This window comes from Oryzias latipes, chromosome 9 (genome assembly GCF_002234675.1).
Source record: "Oryzias latipes chromosome 9, ASM223467v1".
Taxonomy (NCBI): domain Eukaryota; kingdom Metazoa; phylum Chordata; class Actinopteri; order Beloniformes; family Adrianichthyidae; genus Oryzias; species Oryzias latipes.
In genome coordinates, this window is record NC_019867.2 from 3,176,336 (window position 1) to 3,198,354 (window position 22,019).

Below are 22,019 nucleotides of genomic sequence, written 5' to 3' on the forward strand. Positions count from 1 at the left end.
TTGGTAATTAATATTTCGATAACGATATAAATTGCGGTATATAAACAAATAGCAAAAAAAACAAAAACATCATTTCCATTTCACTGCAACAGTTTAAAAATTATACTCCAAATGACCCTTGTCGACGTAGGAGGCAAACATCAAACATAAAAGGGCTCATCTGATTGATCAACAACGTAAACGGGTCCTTCTGATTGGTTAAATGCATAAAAGGATTTATTTCATTTGTTGAATATTTCAAACTGCCATGAGTTTGTTTTAGCACATTTAAGGTAATCATTTATTGCGATTTTTGCCGACTTTTGCGGTATGCATATTGCACAGCTTGATTTCGCGATAACGATAAATTTGCGGTATATTGTGCAGGCCTAGACACACTAAACATTGTACATCGCACAGGTGTCATCATCCTCTCCACTTCCCTCACTCATGGTGCTAAAAAGAAGTAAACACAACAGGAAGAAATAACTAAGGGTGAAACAACATAACTGCCAGATAAAACGACCTGTAGGCAAAAAGAAACACCCGTGCTCAACCCTATCTTGACCAAAGCAGACAAAGGGGATTGATTTAATTCCATGTGCTGCCAGCTCCGACAGTAACCCCTGCAGCCTGCGGAACTCTGACAGCAGACCAAACGTGCACGTGACCGACACTACAGTACAACAAAATAATAAATGACCTGCATGAAAACTGTGGTATGTTCTAAACATAATAAACACGTATTATGACATGAGCAACGTCCTCTCTGCACGCAACACTCTTTGGTCGCTATTGTTATAACATTTAAACATGCCTTCAAAATAAGTGCATGGAAAATCCAACTCACCACAATGCTGAATGGTTGGAGGGAATCTCCCGTTGGGATAAATCCGTATTTTAAGTAGGACTCCTGATACTGTCTATTAAATGTAGCTTTCTTTTTTTGGAAGTGGAAGGCTCCTCTTCTGTCTCGTATCTGGGCATTTTCCACTTGGCAAAGAAACTTTCCAAAGACGTTTGTTTTTTATTAATTTTGCTTTGTTTTATTTTAGCGGTATCCTATCACGTGACCGAGACGAGCGAATTGGCCTGTGTCAAGAGTAACATAGACGGATGGAACAGAGAACCGGGCAATTTTTCAAAATAAAACATCTTTCAAATTCCGAAATAAATAAAACGGAAGTCATGTAAGTTATTTTATTTTATTTTTTCTGTGCGGCCCGGTACCAAATGACCCACGGACCAGTACCGGTCTGCGGCCCGGGGGTTAGGGACCACTGCTATAGATTTCAAGCTTCTTAAAAAACAGATATATACTCTACCAGAACTTTGCAGATCATGAACGAATCACGACAACGTATTGCTGTAAAGCCCAGCAGGAAGCGCTCAAAAACATTCCGGTAAAGTCAGCGAGATATTCACAGATTCAGACTTCCGCGCTCAATAACTCTTTAGATAAGCATTTCAAACTGACAGCAAGTTTTCTCAACCAAGGCTGCACGATAAGAGGAAATATTAGTGATCAATATTGCAATTACAATATGATTTACCATGCATGAATAGTAAAACAAAAAACAACTTGTGTCATTTCCTTTTCACCGCAACAGTTTTATTTAAATGAAAGTCAACACCACCTACATTTTACTGCAAATAACCCTCGTCTACGTAGGAGGTGGGCATCTAACATTAAAGGGCTCCATCAGATTGGTCAAATGTGTAACAAGCTCTTTTGAATCATAAAATACCTCAAGTTATTTTGGGGGCAATTTCCAGCTGTGCATAACACAGATAAAACCCCAAATTCCTCCTCCGATGAGGGTCGGTGAGCCCGTCACATTTACCTTTGAAGCCCTCCTCGTCAAGCACCAGCGTGAAGTTCTCCGGGGTTTCCGTCAGGCTGAAGAACTTGCATCTGGAAACCAAAAAAAAAAGGGCAAAAATAAGAGAAGTTTAAAAACATGAAAAAATGGGAAGTAGAAGAAATAAGGTTTAAACAATAGAAACCCTAAATGAAGTCCACTGAAATGCTCAGGACTATGAATCAATCAGCACACATTCCCAAAACCTGTTGTCATTTCCGCATTACTGCAGCAAATAAGCTTTCATCACAATCTATAACCATAGTTTGAACTTCTAACTAGAATCAGCAAAGCCGGCAATATTCTCTGCAAAATTCTTTTACGTAGCCTCTTCACCCTTTGCAGAAAAGTGGATAAAGGCGACTGACAAAGCTCAGTATGTTAGAGGTTTATTAAAAAAAAGTCATTGGTATTCAGCTGGAATTTTTTCCCCCCAACACTTGAGGCCAAATGCATTTGCTTTCAAAGGCTGTTGCTTGGGCAGCCTATTTAGCCTGCCTGAATGCCTGAATGTTGTCTTTGTGAACGGTCCAAAAAAGGCTTGCAGAGGGACCCAACTGTTCATACGCGGTAAAAACAATTAGGGCCCTTTTATCAAAAGAGGGGGAGAAAAGTGTTTGTCTACACATTTTCTGTTATTTTGTCCAATAAACAAATTCAAAGTGTGTTCACAGGGCAAAAAAATCCACTCAATTCCCTTCTCTCACAATCGTATATAACATGAACCACTGTTGGGCTTAAACAGTTGAACAAGGTTTCCTCATCCAAATGTCCTCACTTTAAACTGCTGAAGTTTAGCCTTTTTATAAACCATCCTCCTCAATTCAGCGGTCACCTGATCAGCCATGTCCTGCACAGAAACAATGCAGCCCGTCTGCACCACAAGCACTGCTCATGCGCCAATCAACCAGCACAAAGGACGGCCCAAAGTGCTGACCTGTAGGGACGAAGTTCGAATCCCACAACAAGCTTCCCCAAACGTCGCTGGTTTGCTTTTCTACCAGGGGTGCAACAATTAATCGATTAATTGATGAATCGATATATCCATCCACATTGATCTGTCTGAGGCAGGTTCTTAACTGTAAGAAACTATACCATTAAAAATTATTTCAAAATAGTCTAAATCGATTATAATGAATCTTAGAAAATACCATTTGCTCCATGCCAGCAGTCCCACCCACAACTCAGAGGAGAATTTCTGCAAAAACTAGATTCTAGCTATAAAAAGAAGGCATAATCATAATCAAAAGACCACTGGAACACTTTGAAAAAAGCTCAAAAGATGATCAGAGCAGGTCCTTAAGGTTTGTTATCTCCTTTTTGTATTTATAATGCTTTTTAGCAACTAACTGTGGTAATTATGTCATTTTGGGCTTTTAGACTCAACTCTTACTCTCAACAGAGTTGACAATGGAATTTTAATGTCGTTTTTTAGGGATTTTTGAGACATTATTTTACATTATTTTAGTCTTCTTGGTCAAATTTGGTAGACGGAACAACATTTACTCTATTTTGGGGTTCCGCAGGGCAAGCTAATTGGCCCTCTTCTTTTTTTTAAACTGTATTTACTTTGTCATCTTGTTTTCATATCCAAGAAGTAAGGAATTTTATTACAATGCTACGCAGATGACACTCAGGTTTACGTGTCTCTAAAAAATATTGTTAAAACCAAACTACTAACTACTTTTAGTGAGATCATTTAAAAATATCTAAACTAAAGAAAAAGCCCTACCAACTAGGTTTATAATAAATCACAAACCTGCTTAAATAATTTAGGTAGGAGAAAACGAATCAATTTTAATCTCAAACGTAGACCATTACAGATATTTGTTGTTAAAATAGTTTAGTGCTTAACTGACCACGCTGCTGCTGTAAAAATTACAGCAGGCAGAACTGTGATACTGACATTTGTATAAACAGAAAACTGCACTGGACTCTGGCAGTGTTCAAACTGTAGGTCATTGAGCTTAATGTTGTGGCAAGATTTTGGGCCAATTTAATTTGGAAGGTTAAAAGGGGATTGGAAAAATCTTGCATTAAATATTTCTATCATTTTGTGCAATTGTGCTCAAGGCAAATAAGAAGTATTTCTTGGTTCTGTTGTGACCCGCGGGTCGGCATTTGAACAACCCTTTCCTGTAGAACCCTGTTCCATTGGCAAGTCAGTCTTCATGTACGGGTCGAAATTTGGACTGAAAGTGTAAAACATTATTAAAACTCTTTTTTTCACCATTTAGCTAGATTTCAGTTTCCTAACAAATGGACCATCAAAAAAGTCCCACAAGGTTCAGTTACTTTTTTTTATATTTAATCTTGAAACTGCACACAGACACCGGCCTTCCAACTGAGAGAAAGTCAATAAGTTTTAGCTTTCAAAAATACACATCAGCATGTTTTGAGTTTTCCTGGTGTTGTGCAGGCTTCCATCTTCATCAGAAGACAAAGGGCAATTGTTGCTTGAAGAAAACCAACTCGGCCTTCATGGTGGCTTAGCGGAGCGAACAAAAACCTTTTTAACGACTTGGAGAAGCATTTATTTTGCAAATACCAGAATAAAAACAAAGTTGTTTCTATGGATTGCTTCTTCTTACGTATGCATAATAAGAAAAAAGATGGGGTTTTTTCCACACGTCATTGCCTAAAAATGTACATTTCTTCATTTCCGCCCATCGGTTAGCTTTAGGATGCAACAGTGTGGGAAACCACCAACCGCTGACTCAGCAAAAGATAATCCCTGTCATGACATGGGACAATCGCACCACGGAGACAAAGCAATGCAGGGAGAACACACTGTCACAACAACCGCCAGCTGTGCAAGCAAGCTCAGCCGGACCATTGTGTTATTATTACACCCTTTTTCATTTCCTGTTGCACTTTCACCTTCCTCACGCTGCGGCTTCCGGCAAACTCTGCATGTCATGCCACGAGCATCGCTTTGCATACCGCGTGTCATTGTGCACGTCAGGGACACGCTAACTTTCCTGCAACACAAAATCTTAAGATTTTGCAGCACAATATAGAATTTTCATCCTACCAATAAAGTCAATTCTTAGGACTAGTAGTTTTTTTAATTCCTCTTCAACTGTTTTATTTCTTACATTAACCGTTTTATGCAGAGGTCGGATGTAAATGCTCTTTAGCAGCAAGCTATTTTTTGTTGTTTGGGGTATTACATCATTTCCTGAAGTTAAATTTTCACCTTAGCCTTCATCTTAGGGAGTCCCCGTCCTGCAAGCTTCACTTTTTTAATGGTTTTTATGGAAAACATGAGCTTGAATTTGAGAAGAAGTTCTGACAAATGAAACTCGAGAATTTGATATCTTTGCCGCACATTTTTAAAGGAGATGTTGCACCTTAAACGGACCACCTTTGGCTTTTTTTTGGGGGGGGGGGTGGGGGGGGTGGGGGCTAAGATAGACCCTGCTTTGAGTTCATGGACTTGGGGAACATGCATGTCAAATCAGTTATTCTGTAACACTAGAACACAGAGTTCCTGCAGCCTTTCATGCAGTAAAAACAGGTTGTTTTTGTTTTTTCTTTGGTCTCCAGCCTACATAGATAGTAAACCTGGAAGAAAATAACTGTTCTCCATCTTTGCCCTCCATCCTCCATCAGCTGAACCATCACGTTTGCACCTTTCTGCTCAGAAAGCAGTTTTGGAGGATTAACAGCTGCTAAAAAAAATAAAAGTCTTTGTTGCTTTTAATTTTAGACTTTGTCTTTTCTTGTTGTTGTGCTTGCAGAAACCCGTCCTCAGCGGGATCAAATGTTGTGTAATGGGACGGGGAAAAAAACAAACTCTTTCCTTGAAGCAGGAACCACCAGAGATGTGGAAGCAACAGGTATTGAGCGGCAGGCCAAGCGAGAACTGAACACACAATGCTCTGGACTTTGATCCAGCTACACGAAACAACAGGAGGGCGAAGGACTGTTCCTGAAGGTGGTGTCAGTCAGGGGGGGGGGGGGTAACTGATGTTCCAGCTGAAGAAACACGATAAGAGCTGGGAAAGCTGATGATGAAGAATGAGGCTCCAGCTGCCTGATGCAAGTGGAGAGAGCTCCCCAACGTCGGAGGGCCATGGAAGCAGACAAGTGGAAAACTCCCAACTGAGCTCCTGACTCAGCTCTGCTTTGTTCAGAACATGAGGGGCCTAAAGAGGAAACATTGACATTATGGGGGATCAAAAATGCTGAGAAGATGCAAGGCTTCAAATGAAAAAAAAACTACAAACAATGAAAGAAATCTCAACAGTTAGTCACAACTGGCCTTACAGGTGGATACGGGCCATCTGCAGCGGACAAATGGGCAAACCTGTACGGTGATTGACAGGTTGTAGTGAACACTTACTCATCGCGTGAAGGTCAGTAAGGGTAAAGTAGGAGAGACATAGACGTGTCGTGCAAATTTTTCTTTTTTCAACCCGCATCGAATCCTGCAGACTGCCCAACGAGTCCGCTAGTGCTGTTCCTTCTGACAAGTGTGCGGTCCTGTTGTGCAGCCCGCCTCCTAGGATTCAGGAAATCAGACAGTGTTGTTTGTGTGGACATGCTAAAAGAGTCCTATGGGGACTTATGTACCACATGAAAACCCCACGCGCATCACATTTGCACACGGCCAGTAAAGAGCCAGCACTCGCACCGTACCAACAACTAGTGTTAGGGCGCCGTACGACAGCATCACCGTACGTCATCAGCATCTTCCATGAGCCTTAAGGCCAAATCCAAATGATTCCTCTCCATCTGTAGGGGTATGTGGAGCTGTAGAGGTGTCTGAACTTGTTTTTTTTGTAAAGGGGTAGCTAAAGTGACTTAGGACTGAGAATCCCTCCGCCGGGAGGGTGATCAGCTTCACGTGGGAACTCTCCGCTTGGAGGGCTAAATGTAGGGATTGGAAGAAGCCTTGAGGCCAGGGAAAGACTTTGTATTGTGCCGAAAACTTCATGATACAATTACCACACTCATGACAATGGAACAATCGATTGCCATGAGGTCTCTTGAAGTGGCCACAACGAGCCTAAAGGGAACTGCAAAACACACCCTTCTTTCTACGACCCTCCAAGGGGCCCGGACAGCTCAAAAACCTGCAGCACCTGTGCATGCAGGTGCTTGAGACTAAGGCCTTATTTCCAATCCTTCCACTGATGGAACAATTACGGAAAAGGTTTTGGCTGGCCTTAGTAGAGTAGAACTACTTTAAACCTCCAGCTCAGTGATGGATGCTGATGAAGCCTCATCCATCACTGAAGCGTTTTTCGTAGAATAACAAACGCGTTAACCATCCCAGGCAGTAAAAAACTCGGTTTTCCTCCATGAACGCTTTAGAATGCAGGCAACTTGTTTTTTTTTTTTTAACTTTTGATTTAAAAAAAAAAAAAAGAGACCAGAAAATAACCGTCAAAAGACGCTGAAAAGCAAAATGCAAAATGTTGAGGAAACTCCAAAGTGAGAACAGATCAAAACATGAAAATAGTTTTAAAGTCTATAAACAGAGACAAAAAAACACCATCGGGACAAACGACAGATGAACAAGTGGAGTTCATGAAGATTCAACTGCCCTGCAGCTCCACTGATGGATCAGAAATAAAAGTAAAGGGTGGTGCACGCCACCTTGGCACAGCGTACCTGTTGCAGGACATTTCTCAACAGTCAAGAGACAAGTGAGTACAGATGTTTGCTCGTTTTTCAATGCCAGGTGACAAAGGCCACTGCTTGCAGGTAGACAGATGCTGGACTCGCTTTGTTTGGCTGCAGAAAGCTGGTCTGAGGACAGATGTTGAGCTGCAGGAAACTGCAGGACAGTAGTGGGATGTTCAGGGACTGATTGGAAACGCCGGATCCTAATGCTAATATGAGATGTGGAGAACCAATCAAGTCCATGCAAGCTTGGAGTGAAGAGGTCAAAGGGCACTGGAGAGATGATGGGGCATTAAAACAGAGCTAAGACCCATCCAATTAAAAAAAAGAAAAAAGCAGGAAGACATATTGTTTTAATGTTACTGTCAAAAGCAGGAGTTACATTTCTTTGGTTGCTTCCCTCATTCACTGCACTCGATTATTCACTGAGGTGGAGCAGGACATGCTCTGACAAAACAACCCGCCTAAATGCCTCTGGAGCTCGCACATCTGCACCAGATTACCCCGGCAGACACGGAGCCTCCTTACCGTGTTCGGTTCCGCAGAAATATCAGCTTGATGAGGGGGTGTGTGAAATGCTCCAGTCCGCTCTTGGATATGCTGGTGACCCGCAGCCGGTGGTCTAAAATGTGCAGGTCCATCATGTTCCCGGGGACGGGCTGCCTGCTCAGCTGGCTGCTGGCTCTGTGTGTGTGTGTGTCCGCGCGGCTCTTAGTTCCTGCACGCGGCGCCGGCAGCGGGAACGTCTTCTGGGCCGGCAGGTTAGAGGCGGGCCTCGGTGAAGAACATTACCGACCACCGTAAACACGTCGCCCCGCTGCGCCCGTTTGACAAGACGACAAACATCCGACGCGCCGCTCAACTACTGTCTGTTTAATACCAGGGGGCGGAGCCACGGGGACACGCCCCCTTGTCTTAAAGCTGCAGCGTCACTGTGGTAAATTTTCCACAATAAAAGCCCAAAGTTGACTATGACCGAATTCCATCACTACCCCCTAAAAACTAAAAATCTGCATGGCGTGGGACTATCTAGTGTCCTGGATTTTAAAAGCCATTTAAAAGCAATTTTTTGAAAGGCAAATATGACATTTTTAGGAAAATCATTCATGAATCCAATGTGATCTGATGTTTTAAACCAAAATTTGTTAATACTCAATGCCCTGTATTCGCCAATCTAGTGAGGTTTGACACACACCGAGAGACTTCTGGGAAAGTTCCCGAAAACTGGATTTTGGAATTGTAGATTCAGGCTGTGTCCGAATTCCCACCCTAACTCCTATATAGTGCACTATATAGTGCGTTCGCCTTTTTGTAGTGCTGTCCGAATGTACAATTCTAAAATGGAGTGCCCTAGAAATATCCGCTTTTTAAAAAAAAAAAAGTAGTGGACATGGTGTCTGAATTGCTTTTAAAATTCAGGGCACCACGTAGTGCCACACTGTATAGTTTTTTAGTAGTTAAGGGTTAGGGTGAGATTTTGGACATAGTGTCAGACACCCCGACAAAACGGAGAATAGTGAACCAACTGGGGGTGGTGAGGAAATTCAGACACAACTTTAGAGCCCAACTTTGTTAACCACAATAAATGTCAGAAAATGGTCACCTAGGCGGAACTAAGCCTGCATTCTTTGGGTTTGATATCGCAACAATCCAGAGGTTGCAGTTCCACAAATGACCACAAGAGGATGGTTTCAAATTGGCACAATTTTCTATTTCTTATGTTAAAAAGGTCAGAATGGAATTGATTTCAATTCAATTTTATTTATATAGCTCAATATCACAACACAGTCGCTCAACAGACTTTATACCGGTAACTTTATAAGAACATGAAATCAGTCATGAAATGTAATATGCAATGACTAAACTAAAATAAATATACTACGCTACACTGAGCATCCCTGCACTAAGACCCTCCTTCTTGGTAATGAAAAACTGATTCCTGGGGAAAAAAAAGAAAGAGGAAACCTCAGAGATTTCCACATGGAGGGATCCTCTCCCGGGATGGACAGGCGACGAACCAGAACTGTTAAAATTTTTAAACGTTTTACAGAGAAACTGATTATTTTTCATCTTTCTAAATTCCTTTGAAAAGCATCCGTGAGAGGAAATGCGATCGTCTGTAACAAAGTTATGCAACTATGGAAATGTGTTTTTGTTCAACGCTGGGGCTTTCATGCAGTTGTGTGATAAATTAAAATTTTTATTTCTATCGTTTGTGGTTAGATGTGGACGAGTGCTGGGAATTCCCATACGGGGGTTGTGAGCAGGTGATAGATCTGACTTTTATAAGACTTAAGACTGGAGTTTGTCAATATATGACTTAAATCTAAACAACTACTTTCCAGAAACAGTGTTTTATCTTGTGTACCACATCATATGTGCTGTTCTGACACCTGTGATCAGAATTCAAATCTGCTACTTTTAGTAATAAGAATAAAATCACTTCAAACAAAATTTTACACAATTTAACAAGATTAAAGCTGAACCAGCAATTATTAGGATTACCATTGTGTTTATTCACAAGTGGTGGTAAAACATTTTTGAAAATTACAAAGTTCCATTTCATGTCACAATTTCAAAGCTCAGCAACATGTGCTTTATTTCCCCACCCCTTCTTACCAGTAGTTAAAGATTTTTATTTTTGTAGGCTTTTGCCCACATCTTACAGTGAAATCTACAAAACCACTTGGATTGATGGTTCAACACTGGAGTATGCAGAGTGACTTATACAATACAAACTCAGTCTGTGAAATTCCCTGAATATCATTTTGTTGTCCAACAAAATTGACCAAAACAGGTAAAGACACTGAAGAATCCCAAATGTAGGCGACTATAAATATTGTATTTCTTAGATGGCAGGAGTGAAATGTAGAATAAAACATTGATGTAACACAGATCAGCCAGCAGATAAAAACTGTAGTCGGTGAGAGTAGATATGTCAGAGTTTCAGGAACCGAGTTGATTGCAGTTTCAGTCCTTCTCTTATTGCAGAGGTGAACTCTCAGTGGGAATCATTATTCTGGACTCCATGCTTCTGATCAAAGGCACTGAAACAAGCAGGAATAACAAGTTACAAAATCCTACATCCATGCATTTAACATTTTTATAACCAATTTTGTTTCTAACCCCGCAGAATCCGAGAACCCTTTTCTTCTGGGCTGTTAAACTTATTGTGATGGTTTTTATTTGTTTATTGTGGATAGCAGCCCTTAACAGTAGCAAATAAAATACAAATGGAAAAAAGGCATAAATGAATGCATTTTTAAACACCAGCAACCAAATTTGACCCAGTGGGTTCTCCACGGCTAATAAACATTGATTCCCTTAATGTATCAAATAAACTTCACATTCATCGTGTTAGACTAATCATTTTTACTATGACAATTAGATTTTCAAAAAATAAGTAATGTTGCTTAAGGAAAATCTTAAATAATATTAAACATTGCTGGTAGATATTTGGTTTATCTCTATGCACACTTTTACCATCTTTCTCGTCGGGCACTATCCTTTACATAGCAAGGATAATGCCTGACGAGGAATCCATTATAAAAATTAATGCGTGGCGAAGACGCGACGTGGGTGCTTCCATGAAGCCCACTGAGTTGTGATTATGGACACCTTGAAGGGCATTATCCCACTTATCCCATGGTCACTTAATTAAAAAAATAAATAAATAAATAAAATGGTCAAATGTAAAAACACATAAAAACTCAACACGCACATCCTACAAGTACAATCAAAATAAATCAAATTATTCAAAACATGTTGACAAGTAAATCCTACGTAAAAGCTTTACTAAAAAGATGTGTTTTAAGTTTCTCTTGAAAACATCTACGGATGAAGCCCTCAGGCTGTTCCGCAGGCGAGGCCCACGGCGCCGAAATGAGGCCTCGCCGTGGGTTTTGGTTCTGACTTTTGGGACCACCTGCAGACCTGTGGGCTTTGGAAGGGTCATAAAGTAAATGTGATAAAAGTGATGGGCCGGTTCCATTTAAGCTTTTATCAACTAAAACTAAAAGAACCTTAATATCAATCCTAAAGCTGCCTGGGAGACAGTGCAAAGATAAGCCACACATAATAATTTGTGGCCGTCACTGTTTTTTCTTGCACTCAAATGATTTTCTAAAAGCTAAAAATGAGCATTTATTCCTCCTATTAGAGTCTAAAATAGACGTTAAAACCTACACAATGACATTATTACTGCAATTACACGTTAATTTAATTACACGCAAACGAGTTTATAAAAGAGCTTTTCAACAGCGTCATTTCAATTAGCAACAACAAAGAATGCTGCTCTAAAATCACATGGTTGCACACAAAGACAGACAACTGAGCCACATTGTAGCTTCAGCCATGTTGCTTGTTTTTATTCAGAAATCTTTGTCTCACCTGTATAATAAACATTTACATCCCATCCTTCTTTCCTCCAGGCGGAGTTTCTAGTCTCCTCTCGGGACTGAAGACTTTCATACGCTATGGAGAAGAAAGAAAAAAACGCACATGCAGAAGACTGATATACTGATAAACGTGTACTTGTAAACACAAACAGATATGTTGCAGGTTTGTAGAAAACCATTAAAAACGAAAAAAAAAAAGTACAATAAAGACTGAATTTTTGCACAACTTTTGACAATTGATTTTAAAAATTGTAAATTGTTATAAAAGCCAAATCTTCTTTTTTTAACTCAGCTACAAAAACCCCCAAAGAATATTGAATTTCATGCAGAGAGCGTCTTCACTCACCCCACAGGTGATGAACAACATACAGGTCACCGATCTGAGAGAAAAAGCCCCCCACCGCCTCGTTGTTGCTCTGTCTGTATTTTATTGCCCTCGCCCTGTCGTGAGACGAGTCGTCTTTAGTGCCACCTCAATCATTTTTTATGTTAAAAATACAAACAAACAAAAGTCAGAAAATGTTATTCTTCAGGGCGTCTTACCAGCGGTTTCCCCATTCAATCATGGTTCCAGGCTGAAACACATGAGATCTGTCTTTGTGAAAAGTCGTCATCATCAATTATATCCGTTTATCAGCTTAACACACAGAAGAAATAACATGTTTAAGAAATGAACACAGGGATTTGGCTGCAAACAAACACTCACAGGAGCAAATTCTTTTGTAAAACAGTTTGAAACCAACGGCTGTCCTGATGATGCTAAAGACTTTTCCAAGACTAATTTAGATACATCGACAGTGGTTTAGAGAGAGGGAGACAGCGGGTCGGGGTTACCAAGGGTGGAACCTGAATTCAGACTCCAGACACTTCAAGCCTGATTTAACCCTTGAAACCTTTATTTAATCCTGACAATGTGACAAGCAGCAGCTCTGAATTCAGTTCACAGGAGCTCTAACGCAGCTCTGAAACCAGAGACTTAATAGTTTGTTTTCTAGTGAATTTTTTGGCATCTTTTCTAAATAAAACATTGGGTGTTTTTTTTCAATTTATTATCGTTTTGCACTCTCGCTTTCTAAACTGTATTGATCTTTTTCTGGTAAACTCTTTTTACTACACCGTTTTGCTGCGATTCACGCCATTTATAGCTTTCTGTGGATAAATAAGGGCATATCAAGGTTGTAGACTGTTTGGCGGGCCCATGTTTTTCTCTACAGGCCTGCTGCTAGCGACAGGCCATAGAAAGGATGATATAAGCAAGACACAGGCGTTATCCTGCAAAAGGAGCCCGTTAGTGCTGTTCACATGATAAATGCGCGCTCTTTACCTGCAGCCTGGCTGTTAAATGAGGACAATCGGAGTGTAGTTTGTGTGGACATCCTATGGACATCCTGCGGGCATGTACGTATCACAAGCACACCCCATGGGTGCAGTATTCAGTCAGTCCGGGGCCAGAAACCGCGCTTTAATAACAGTTACTCACTAACCTTACTTTACTCATGATTACGTTCAGATCGAACGCCATTTGTGCATCAGGGGCGCCCAGTTTCAATGTTAAGTCAAACGCAATCAGAGGTCCTGCGGCGCAATTCTAGCATCAGGCGGGATGTTTTCAGAGTTCAAATATCCAAACTTTGGCAGAGATGATGTGTTGCATCAACCAATCAGGATCTCAGCTTTAGCAGTGACGTGTTGATGACGTGATTAGCAGGTGGAGTCTAAAGTCAACTTGAAGGAGAACCTGACCGTTTTCATCTGGAACTTTATGATATTTTACTTATTTGCATCAAGGAGCACCACACAGAGCAGTGAACCTCACTGCTCTGAGAGAGTCTTTGATTTTATGAACCCAAACATGGAGACAGGACTGAAGACGCCTTTGCAGAGATCGCCAAAATAAACCTAAAGTCTCAACATTGACTGCATCTGAGATGTACAATCAATGCTTCCACGTTGTGATAAGGCTGTTTTGACAGTAGTTCCTTCCACATGCATCTGTAGCATCACGTTAATGAACTCATTTTTGGACAGTTGTCGAGAAGAGAATTAGACACATGTCAAAAGAGAGGCAGTGGACGCATGTGGCATGAACGTAGCACTAGAGTGTGGCGTTAGGGCATTCTACGACAGCATCAGCCGTACGCCAGAAATGTCCTTACAAATACTTTAAATTACCCTTACCTAGGACTGCACAATATATCGCAAATGTATCGTTATCACAACATCAAGCTGTGCCATATGCATATCGCAAAAGACGGTAAAAAATGTGCTAAAAAATCTTATGGCAGCTTGAAGTATTCAATGAATACAATAAATGAATTTATGTATTTGACCAATCAGATGGAGCACCTTCATCTTAGATGTTTGTCTCTTATGTCGACGAGGATCAATTGGAGTATGATTTTTAAACTGTTGGAATGAAATGGTAATGATGTTTTGGTTGTTTTGCTATGTGTTCATATACCGCAAGTTATCGTTATCGCAATATTGATCACAAATATCGCATATCGCAAGTTTCCCTCATATCGTGCAGCCCTACTCTTACTACACACACAAGAATGGTACGTTCCATATTCATGGCATCCCTCAAGGGAACTGCAAGACACACCTGTGCTCCCCTTAAGATGGTCCTCTGTACGACCCTCCACGGGCCCGGACGATCCAAAAACCAACAGCACCAGTGCAGGTGTGTGTGATTAGGGCTTAAATTAGTGTCTGTACATTTACATGTAAGAAGACATTTGTACTTCAGTGGAGCATTTTACAGATGTGCACTTTTGCGGTTTTGTCTATCAAAGAAAAGCTTGCTCTTTCTCGTTGTGTAGTACCATCTCCGGTGCCATTGAACTGCATGCTTCAATACAACTTCCAAAAACCCTTAAATTCACATGCTCGCGTATTTTACATTGGAAAGTGAGAAAGAAGACAAAGTGACAGCAGTGCTGACCCAGTCTGGCCTCTTGCAGAACATGAGGGTCATCAATGAGAGCCACACAATGTCAGTGTAGAGTGCAAGCATACCTTAAGCTTATAAGTGCGCAACTCATAGATGTTTGGGCCTCGTCTTGGCAAAGGTTCATTCCAGAAACTGAACTCTAGAAGAAGCTGGTTTCGCCTTGAAATCAGCATTTTTGACCGCTCTCTCCGGAACTCCAAATACTCCTGAAACAAAACATTTTTGTTGAACACAAATCTTTTTGTTTTCAGTTTTACATCAACTGTGCAGGTCCAGATTTGAACTTAAGATTGATTCAAACATAAAGAACTCTGCAAACATGTTGGAAGTCCCTTGTTTGTTGACATTTCCCTTTCAAGGAGCCACATTTCTTCTGGTCTGCAGTAACAGCTCCTCAGGGTTTTTGAAAGTCTCTCAAAGTGTTTCTTTTTAGTCCACTCCTTTTTCAGATGGTTTTCAGAGGAAATCTTTGCTGCTTGTTTTAAAATTTTGATGCTACGTTCACAGCAGCCTCCGCAACACACATTCAAGCGACCACTTCCAATGTAAAGTCCATGTAAACACACGTCTACACACATTTCAGCCTTCATACAAGATGAACTCTGATCAATCAGGGACTCGGATTTAGTAGAGACGTAGGTGTAGCGTCATTTTCAAAACACGGAAAAGCCAACTGCTCGAAACTTAATTATGAAGGAGAAATTATTAAATATGGTTTATGCCCGGAAGGAATCATATGAAGTCTTTCATATATCGGAGTGGAGCTGTGAAAGAAAAAGCCTGGAGCAAGACTCACCAGATTTGCACCACACCAAGCCTCTTCCAGCTGTGAGGACATGCGCTACTATCAGTTAGCGACAGGCCAGTGTGAACACTTTATGCTACAAGCACGCTTAAAAAAACGTTTTTGGGATGTGCAAGAACCAGTTATGTTTCGACTAAAATCAGTAAATGTATCAAGAGACACATCTGAATCCCAAAGAGGTGCTTGGGTCAAACACTGAACAGTCCAGATCCAAGAAAAATCTCAAGAACCTTTGCTCACATCCACTTTGAAATACAAAAAAAACAACAGTGTGGCTCCTTCAAAATGAAACGCAATCAACAAATGACATCTAAAAATCATCTCAGGCAGCTTTCGGAACCATTTAGCTGATCTTCTTTCTTCAGGGGATATCAAATGCCTCCTAAAGATGTTGACGTGGGATGATTTTTCTGCAGATTACCTTGTTGGCTCTCAGTTTCTGCAGACATTCAGTCAAAGCCGGGTATCCTCCTCGGTATCTCCACAGGTGCACTGCCCAAAAAGAACAGCAGAGATCACTACAGCACTGTGCTTGGACCAACTACACCCACACAGCCTCCACCATCGTGCTGCCACTCTTTGTTGTCACTGAATGCTCCTAGTACACGCCATCAACTGTAAATTGTCATATGTAGGAAGAGATTTGTTGCTGGTGAGTCAACCAGAGTGTCTGCAGGCACTTTGGAGCCAAAACCAACACAGCTCATGTTTCAGCCACTCAAGTTTCTCCCACGTCAACCAAAGCTGCTGGTTTCCTCCTGCTCGTCTCGCACTGAGGCTGTTGTGTTGCTGCTGCGTACCAGCTTGATCCTGCTCCCCGTACCAGGTGTTCCAGCTTCCAACCACCTCGCATGGGAAGTCCTGGTCCTGATGGAGCTTCTTCTGCACTTCAGCCCTGAAGGGACAAAATAAATAAATAAACGAATGAATGCATTTATTCTGATGTGTGCTCTAAGAAACGACTGTCATTTCAGCCAAATGACCAACGACACGGCACAGAAAAAAGCAGCAACCCATAAAAATGACATTACTAACAATGCTGAAACAAAAACAACAAAGCAAATGTATGCATCATTTCTTTTTATTAGGTTTGCATGAAAGGAGATCCTTAACTGGCTCTTTAGCACCATGATTATTCATCCACAATAATATCTAATTCAATAAATAATTATAGACGTAAAAGACAACATTTTATGCAGAAAAACTATTATTGTGCATCTTGTCAATACTTTTTGCCGTCAGTTAAGTTAATTTGAAGGATTTTCACCCTCTATAAGGAAAAAAACTGAAGATGCTTCATTCATTTCTGCTACTACTCTGAAGGGTTCATGCACCAAAAACACAGTTTTTACATAACCTTTGTCAAAAACAGTTTTTTGTTCAAAGTTGACTAATATAATGCTATATTTGAAGGTGAGGATTCAGAGTTTTTGCATCAGTAGCTCCTTAAAGACAATTTGGACAACCATCCTAAGTTCCTTTGTAAAAACAAACCAAAAAAACAACAACTCAATCTTTCTGAAGTACAGCAAATAGTAAGTATTTTATCATATCAAATGATGAAATCATTAGGATTATATTATTTGTGAAACTGCATAAGGACAAAGTCCTATTGCACAGATGATATTGTAATGTTACAGTGGTTTTTATGTTTTTAAATCTCATTTTGGATTCGGAAACACTCACTCCAGGCTGTTGTACGCATCCAGGCACTCCGGTTTGACGTCATGAACTTTGGAGGAGGGAAAAGGTGAGAAAAAAAAAAGAGACAGACCTGTAATAAGTGGGTGTTTTCTTTCACATTCAAATGCTTCACCAAAGTAATTTCACACTCTGCTATTGCACACAAAACTGATTGACTTGCAGGAGGTTGTAGGCTACGGCTGAAGGAATGCTTCATTGAAATCCAAGCACGGAGCGCCGCTCGCCACATAAAAGATCAAAGTCTGGAGAGAACGCCGGATTTCTCCGCAACAGTCAGACGCAGTTATCTTATCAGAGTCAAAAGACAGCCAGAGGACTGTTCTGATGCTGTAGGCTGTGGCTGCAGCCTGTGTGCTGTACAGATGGGCTTGCTGCTTTCTGGACTGAAGGACCAAGTTGTTTCTGCAGTTCTTCTTTCTCTCTTTAAGAAAAATTTTGATCCCTGCCACAAACTCAAAAACTCACCCAAATTTACAGGTATCTAGTACCTGCTGGAAATACATTTTGAATAAAGTCAAACCCCCACCCAAAGAAAAATAACATCATAGTGGGAGAAAGTGTCAAAAAAAAATGAATGGGGCCAAAATCTCTCTTGGGACTAAAAAAAAAAAGAGTTCAAAATCCACAAATGAAACCAAAACTCACATGTCGAGGATATCAAAAGGAAGTTTTGAAATCATTATGGGATGGCTGCAGGACATACAGCTTGATGGCCACTTTTTGGTGATTTTTACATTTTCCTACAATTTAGGAAAACTTTTGTTCGAGCGATCTTTACGACATTTCACACACACGCAACCAGTTTAAGTCGACAACCATAGGCAAAGTTTAGTTGACCTTTGACCTCAGGAAGGAGCCGTCATCTTGAATTTTCACAAAAAACATAATCACCTTTAGTACCCGCTCATTCTAGAAATGTTCAACTATCTTCTGACTCCTTGAGAAAAGAGTTTGGATTTAGACGTTTGTAGATTTTGGACGGCGTTAGCATGGCGAGCTCACAAAAGCAGCGTTTCCCTGTTGCTTGGATTTTTTTTTGACAGAATATTGTGAACATTTAATGCTTGAATTACTGGCTCAAGCTGAACGAAACATTATAATATACAATATGTACATATTAGGAATGTGGGTGTGGTAAAAAAAAATTACTTTTGCCGATTCTTTTAAAACGTACACGGACCTGTCCGTCACCCCCAAGCCACCTAAAAGTAAAATGCTTGCTATGCCAGTAAAACCAACAGAAAGGCATGTATTTTTTGGGGGGAGAAAAAAAAGTTTTTTTTTTTTATGATTTTCGCATGTGCAGCATTGACCAGGGTGGCAGGGGCAGAGGAGGAGAGTGAGGGGGGAGTAACAGCTGTTCTGCCAGTGAGGGCAGGTCAAAAAGGGGCAGCGAGGGCAGGGGTGGGTAGCGCCTGCACTATACAACTCCACTAACGGCTATAATTCACTTATTTATTTTTTAGGAGCACAGAAGCAAAAATATGCTTCAATAATCTTGTTCCCCAAAAACCTGTATTTTTCTCAAAGCGAACACTCACACTGAATCTTATAGAGGCTGCTGGTCTCTTTCTTTGAAAGCAGGTTGGAGTGAGCATCTTTCCTGGCGTCCACTTTTTGCACAAATAAGGAGCGGAGCCAGCCTTTGTCGCTGCTCTCTGAAAACCTCCTACAGAAACGAGATGATAGAAAGAGACAAGATCTCAAAGAAGAAAAAAGAAGACGGAACAACTTTGACAACATCTCAGAGATTAACAGTGCGGTTAATATCCTTTGATGTGAAAACGATGCATACTGTATGAGCAAGTGGGCTATTCTGCTGTAGCAGCAAGCGTCTGCACCATGAAGCATCAGTTCGATAAAAAGGGGATTAAAATGTACCAACAATCTGAATGACTTGGGTCATGTTCTGATCTGCAGATACTGGTTTCTAAAACCAGGAAGATCTGAATTTCAGAAGCTTCAAATTTGCCGTTCCCCAGAGATGAAGAGCTTGAAATAAGAGTCCAGCTGACATTAGGTTTTCTATGTTTTGTGAATTTATGGGTCTAAAGCTTTTGGTTAGTTAAGAATGAAACCCAATCCACAAAAGCTGCTTAAACTGGGATAACTAATTACATGGGACACATGTCGAAGTCTCCCCCCCCCCCCCCCCCCCCAATTTTAGTTCAAAATTCCTATGTGTTCCTACGTGCATCGCCCTCTAGTGTCTTTATTGGTCATGATTTGGTCACTTTCAGCATTATTAACATCAATGAACAAAACGTTTATTGCTGAATAAGATAAGAACAGATCAATCCAGGAACAACAACAATGGGAAAAGTTGCACAAAAAACAAAGAAAAAGTGGTACCACTGGTTTTAACAATGTACTGCCTAAAAACACAAAGAAATAGACAAAATACTTGGATTTCAGTAACTGAAAAAGATTGTTTTGGGGCAAAAAAATAACAATTAGGTAAATATTTGTGTTAACCAGCTTCTTTATCAAGGGAGACAATACCTTCAGAGACAAGGAGAACTGTTCCAGTCAGCCAAACATCACATGCAAGGACTTTCTCTAATCTCCTCCTAACTAAAGCTGCTTTAATTAACCTCAGTTGCTGGAGTTTTGCAGCAGTGTCGCTTCAGAGCGGCGCACATGAGAACAACTGCTTATGGATTAAGGGAGAAATGCTGCTCTGCGTTAGTTTTTTGCATTTTCAAAGCCATCTGCTCACTTACAAATACTTGTTTAAAGCCTTATTAAACTCCATTAATCCTCCAGAATTCAAGGTCAATGAGACTTCTCTCCTAACACCTCACGGTCCAGCAGTTTCAATTAGAAGCCCATATTAGCTGTGAATTTCCCATGGTACTTTCAGGAAAACGTCAAAATAGATTCTCCTGATTTGGAAAATTGTCACTCAGGAACTCCACGCGTGGGGAGGAAGCTCTGAAAGGCTGTTTGGTAAAAATGCTGACAGAACAGGTCAAAGTTCAGACATATTATAAATGATTAAAGGAGTTTTGGGGACGCCTCTGTCCCAACATAACACGTTTGGGTCAAAAGAAAATGAACAAAACCCAACATCTTTATATAAATAAAAGCCCCAACAGGTTCGGCAGATTTAAGGAAACAGACTGGTTTGTGTTCAGACTCTGGAGAGCAGAACCCAGCGCTGAAAAACTCCTCAACTTTGTGTTAGAACGTAAATGAATGCACCTAAATATGTCCAAATACGTCAAAAGGTCTCAGATGAAGCCTCAGAGAGTTACGGTCCTAATTATGTCGCGGTAGTTTCCCCTCCTTGACGCGCATGTGTGTCAGAACGGACAGGTGAGGTGTTACCTGGCGGCTGCCGTGAGCAGCGCGCGCCCTGTTGTCTGCAGGCTGCTGCCGGCCTTCACCATCTTCCTCTGTACTGTACACGGCGCTCCCCGCAGGTACACACCGACGCCGCGCGCGCGCGCGCATGCCCAAGCACGCGTACGTTAATGTTTACTCGGACTCCGTGCCGTCTTTGATAGGTTATCACTGACGTAATGCCTCATGGTCTACATGAGGGAAACCGCAGTAAAAAAAAAAAAAAAAAAAATACAAAAAATAATAGAACAAACGATCTTCTTCCTTTAAGATATTAACTTCAATAAAAATGAAAACAAGAAATACTTTTTAGCTTTGTTTTTTACATCATATTTAATTGATCGTTTCTGTGTTTTCATTGTATTGTATTGTTTTTATTTCATAAAAATGAAGATATCTGCAGCCTCTAACTTAAACCTATGAGAGTTCAATAAGTACAATAAATTAATATGTAAAAACATTTAATTGAATTGGAGTAATATGACATTTAGTTAGATAAATACGTAAATGTGAGTTGTATAAACAACTATTCGTTTGGATAGACATTAAAAATCAGGTAGAATAAATTTAACTGCATTACTTGTTACCAATTGAATCAATTCATTTAAGTTTTATAAGTTGTGTATATATATATATATATATATATATATATATATATATATATATATATATATATATATATATATATATATATATATATATATATATATCACAATTAAAATGGAAATAAATTCAGAAACTCATGTCTCTGTCCATTATTTTTCTCCAAGCAGAAACTTTTTTTTTACTGATGCAGCCGCATATTTTTTATTTTCTGATGGGCGTATAATCTTCAGACGCCGTCATTAAAATCTCCGACTCCGTTTAACTAAAGTATAGCGCTCTCTTTTTTTCTCCACGCGTTTCCATGGTGACTCCAGAAATCAGCGATCCATTGAGAATGTCTTTATGTAATTGCCGTGCACGCGCAAGCGACCAAGCAAACCCAGGATTACCAAGTCGAGCGTAATTACGCTAACGCATATCCGGTCTTTTGGAACCGACATACAAGCAAGTTCAGGCGGATTTCAGCCAGAGTTCAGGGTTAAAGTCAGGCTAGTTTAAACATGCTTTTTGGAATACCCCCCTGGACTAACTGCCAAGTAAAGGCCCGCACACACCGGGACGAATATTCGCCAGGCGTTATTCGCCAGCGTTTTTCGCCACGTTTTTTGTGTTCACACCCAGGCGATTTTCGCTGACGATGAGCCGAGCGAACATGCAATTTCATTCCCTGACATTACATGGCGCTTAATGTAAAACAGAAATACTCCTGTACACAAGGTGGCGCTGCGCAACTT

The 22,019-nt window shown here is 40.6% G+C and overlaps 2 protein-coding genes across 2 annotated transcripts in view; both read right to left on the reverse strand.

Annotated features, from left to right (window-relative positions):
• Window positions 1-8,341, reverse strand: part of LOC101155605 (cytosolic arginine sensor for mTORC1 subunit 1) — a 33,397-nt gene extending 25,056 nt beyond the window's left edge. Inside the window, exons 1-2 of the mRNA XM_004072112.4 lie at window positions 8,004-8,341; window positions 1,824-1,894 (exon numbers count right to left, since the gene is read on the reverse strand). Coding sequence (XP_004072160.1) covers window positions 1,824-1,894; window positions 8,004-8,119 — 187 coding nt within the window. The 5' untranslated portion in view covers window positions 8,120-8,341. The remainder of the gene's footprint in view (window positions 1-1,823; window positions 1,895-8,003) is intronic.
• Window positions 8,342-9,967: 1,626 nt separating this feature from the next.
• Window positions 9,968-20,813, reverse strand: LOC101164564 (nipsnap homolog 1). The gene is made up of 10 exons (XM_004072067.4): window positions 20,665-20,813; window positions 18,876-19,003; window positions 17,317-17,362; window positions 16,431-16,525; window positions 16,052-16,122; window positions 14,891-15,031; window positions 12,416-12,447; window positions 12,219-12,313; window positions 11,865-11,948; window positions 9,968-10,522 (listed from the first exon to the last, which is right to left on the reverse strand). Exons 1-10 carry the CDS (start codon window positions 20,724-20,726, stop codon window positions 10,458-10,460), a joined length of 819 nt encoding a protein of 272 aa, XP_004072115.1. The 5' UTR covers window positions 20,727-20,813; the 3' UTR covers window positions 9,968-10,457.
• Window positions 20,814-22,019: the final 1,206 nt, after the last annotated feature.

What these genes read in the sequence shown, in the direction of transcription:
- LOC101164564 (XM_004072067.4), bottom strand. Translation starts at nt 20,726, where the DNA reads ATGGTGAAGGCCGGCAGCAGCCTGCAGACAACAGGGCGCGCGCTGCTC. An exon ending in CGGGGAGCAGGATCAAGCTG is followed by an intron (nt 16,123 to 16,430) that starts GTACGCAGCAGC and finishes CTTTTTGGGCAG; the next exon opens with TGCACCTGTGGAGATACCGA. An exon ending in ATTGAATGGGGAAACCGCTG is followed by an intron (nt 12,314 to 12,415) that starts GTAAGACGCCCT and finishes GTCTCACGACAG; the next exon opens with GGCGAGGGCAATAAAATACA.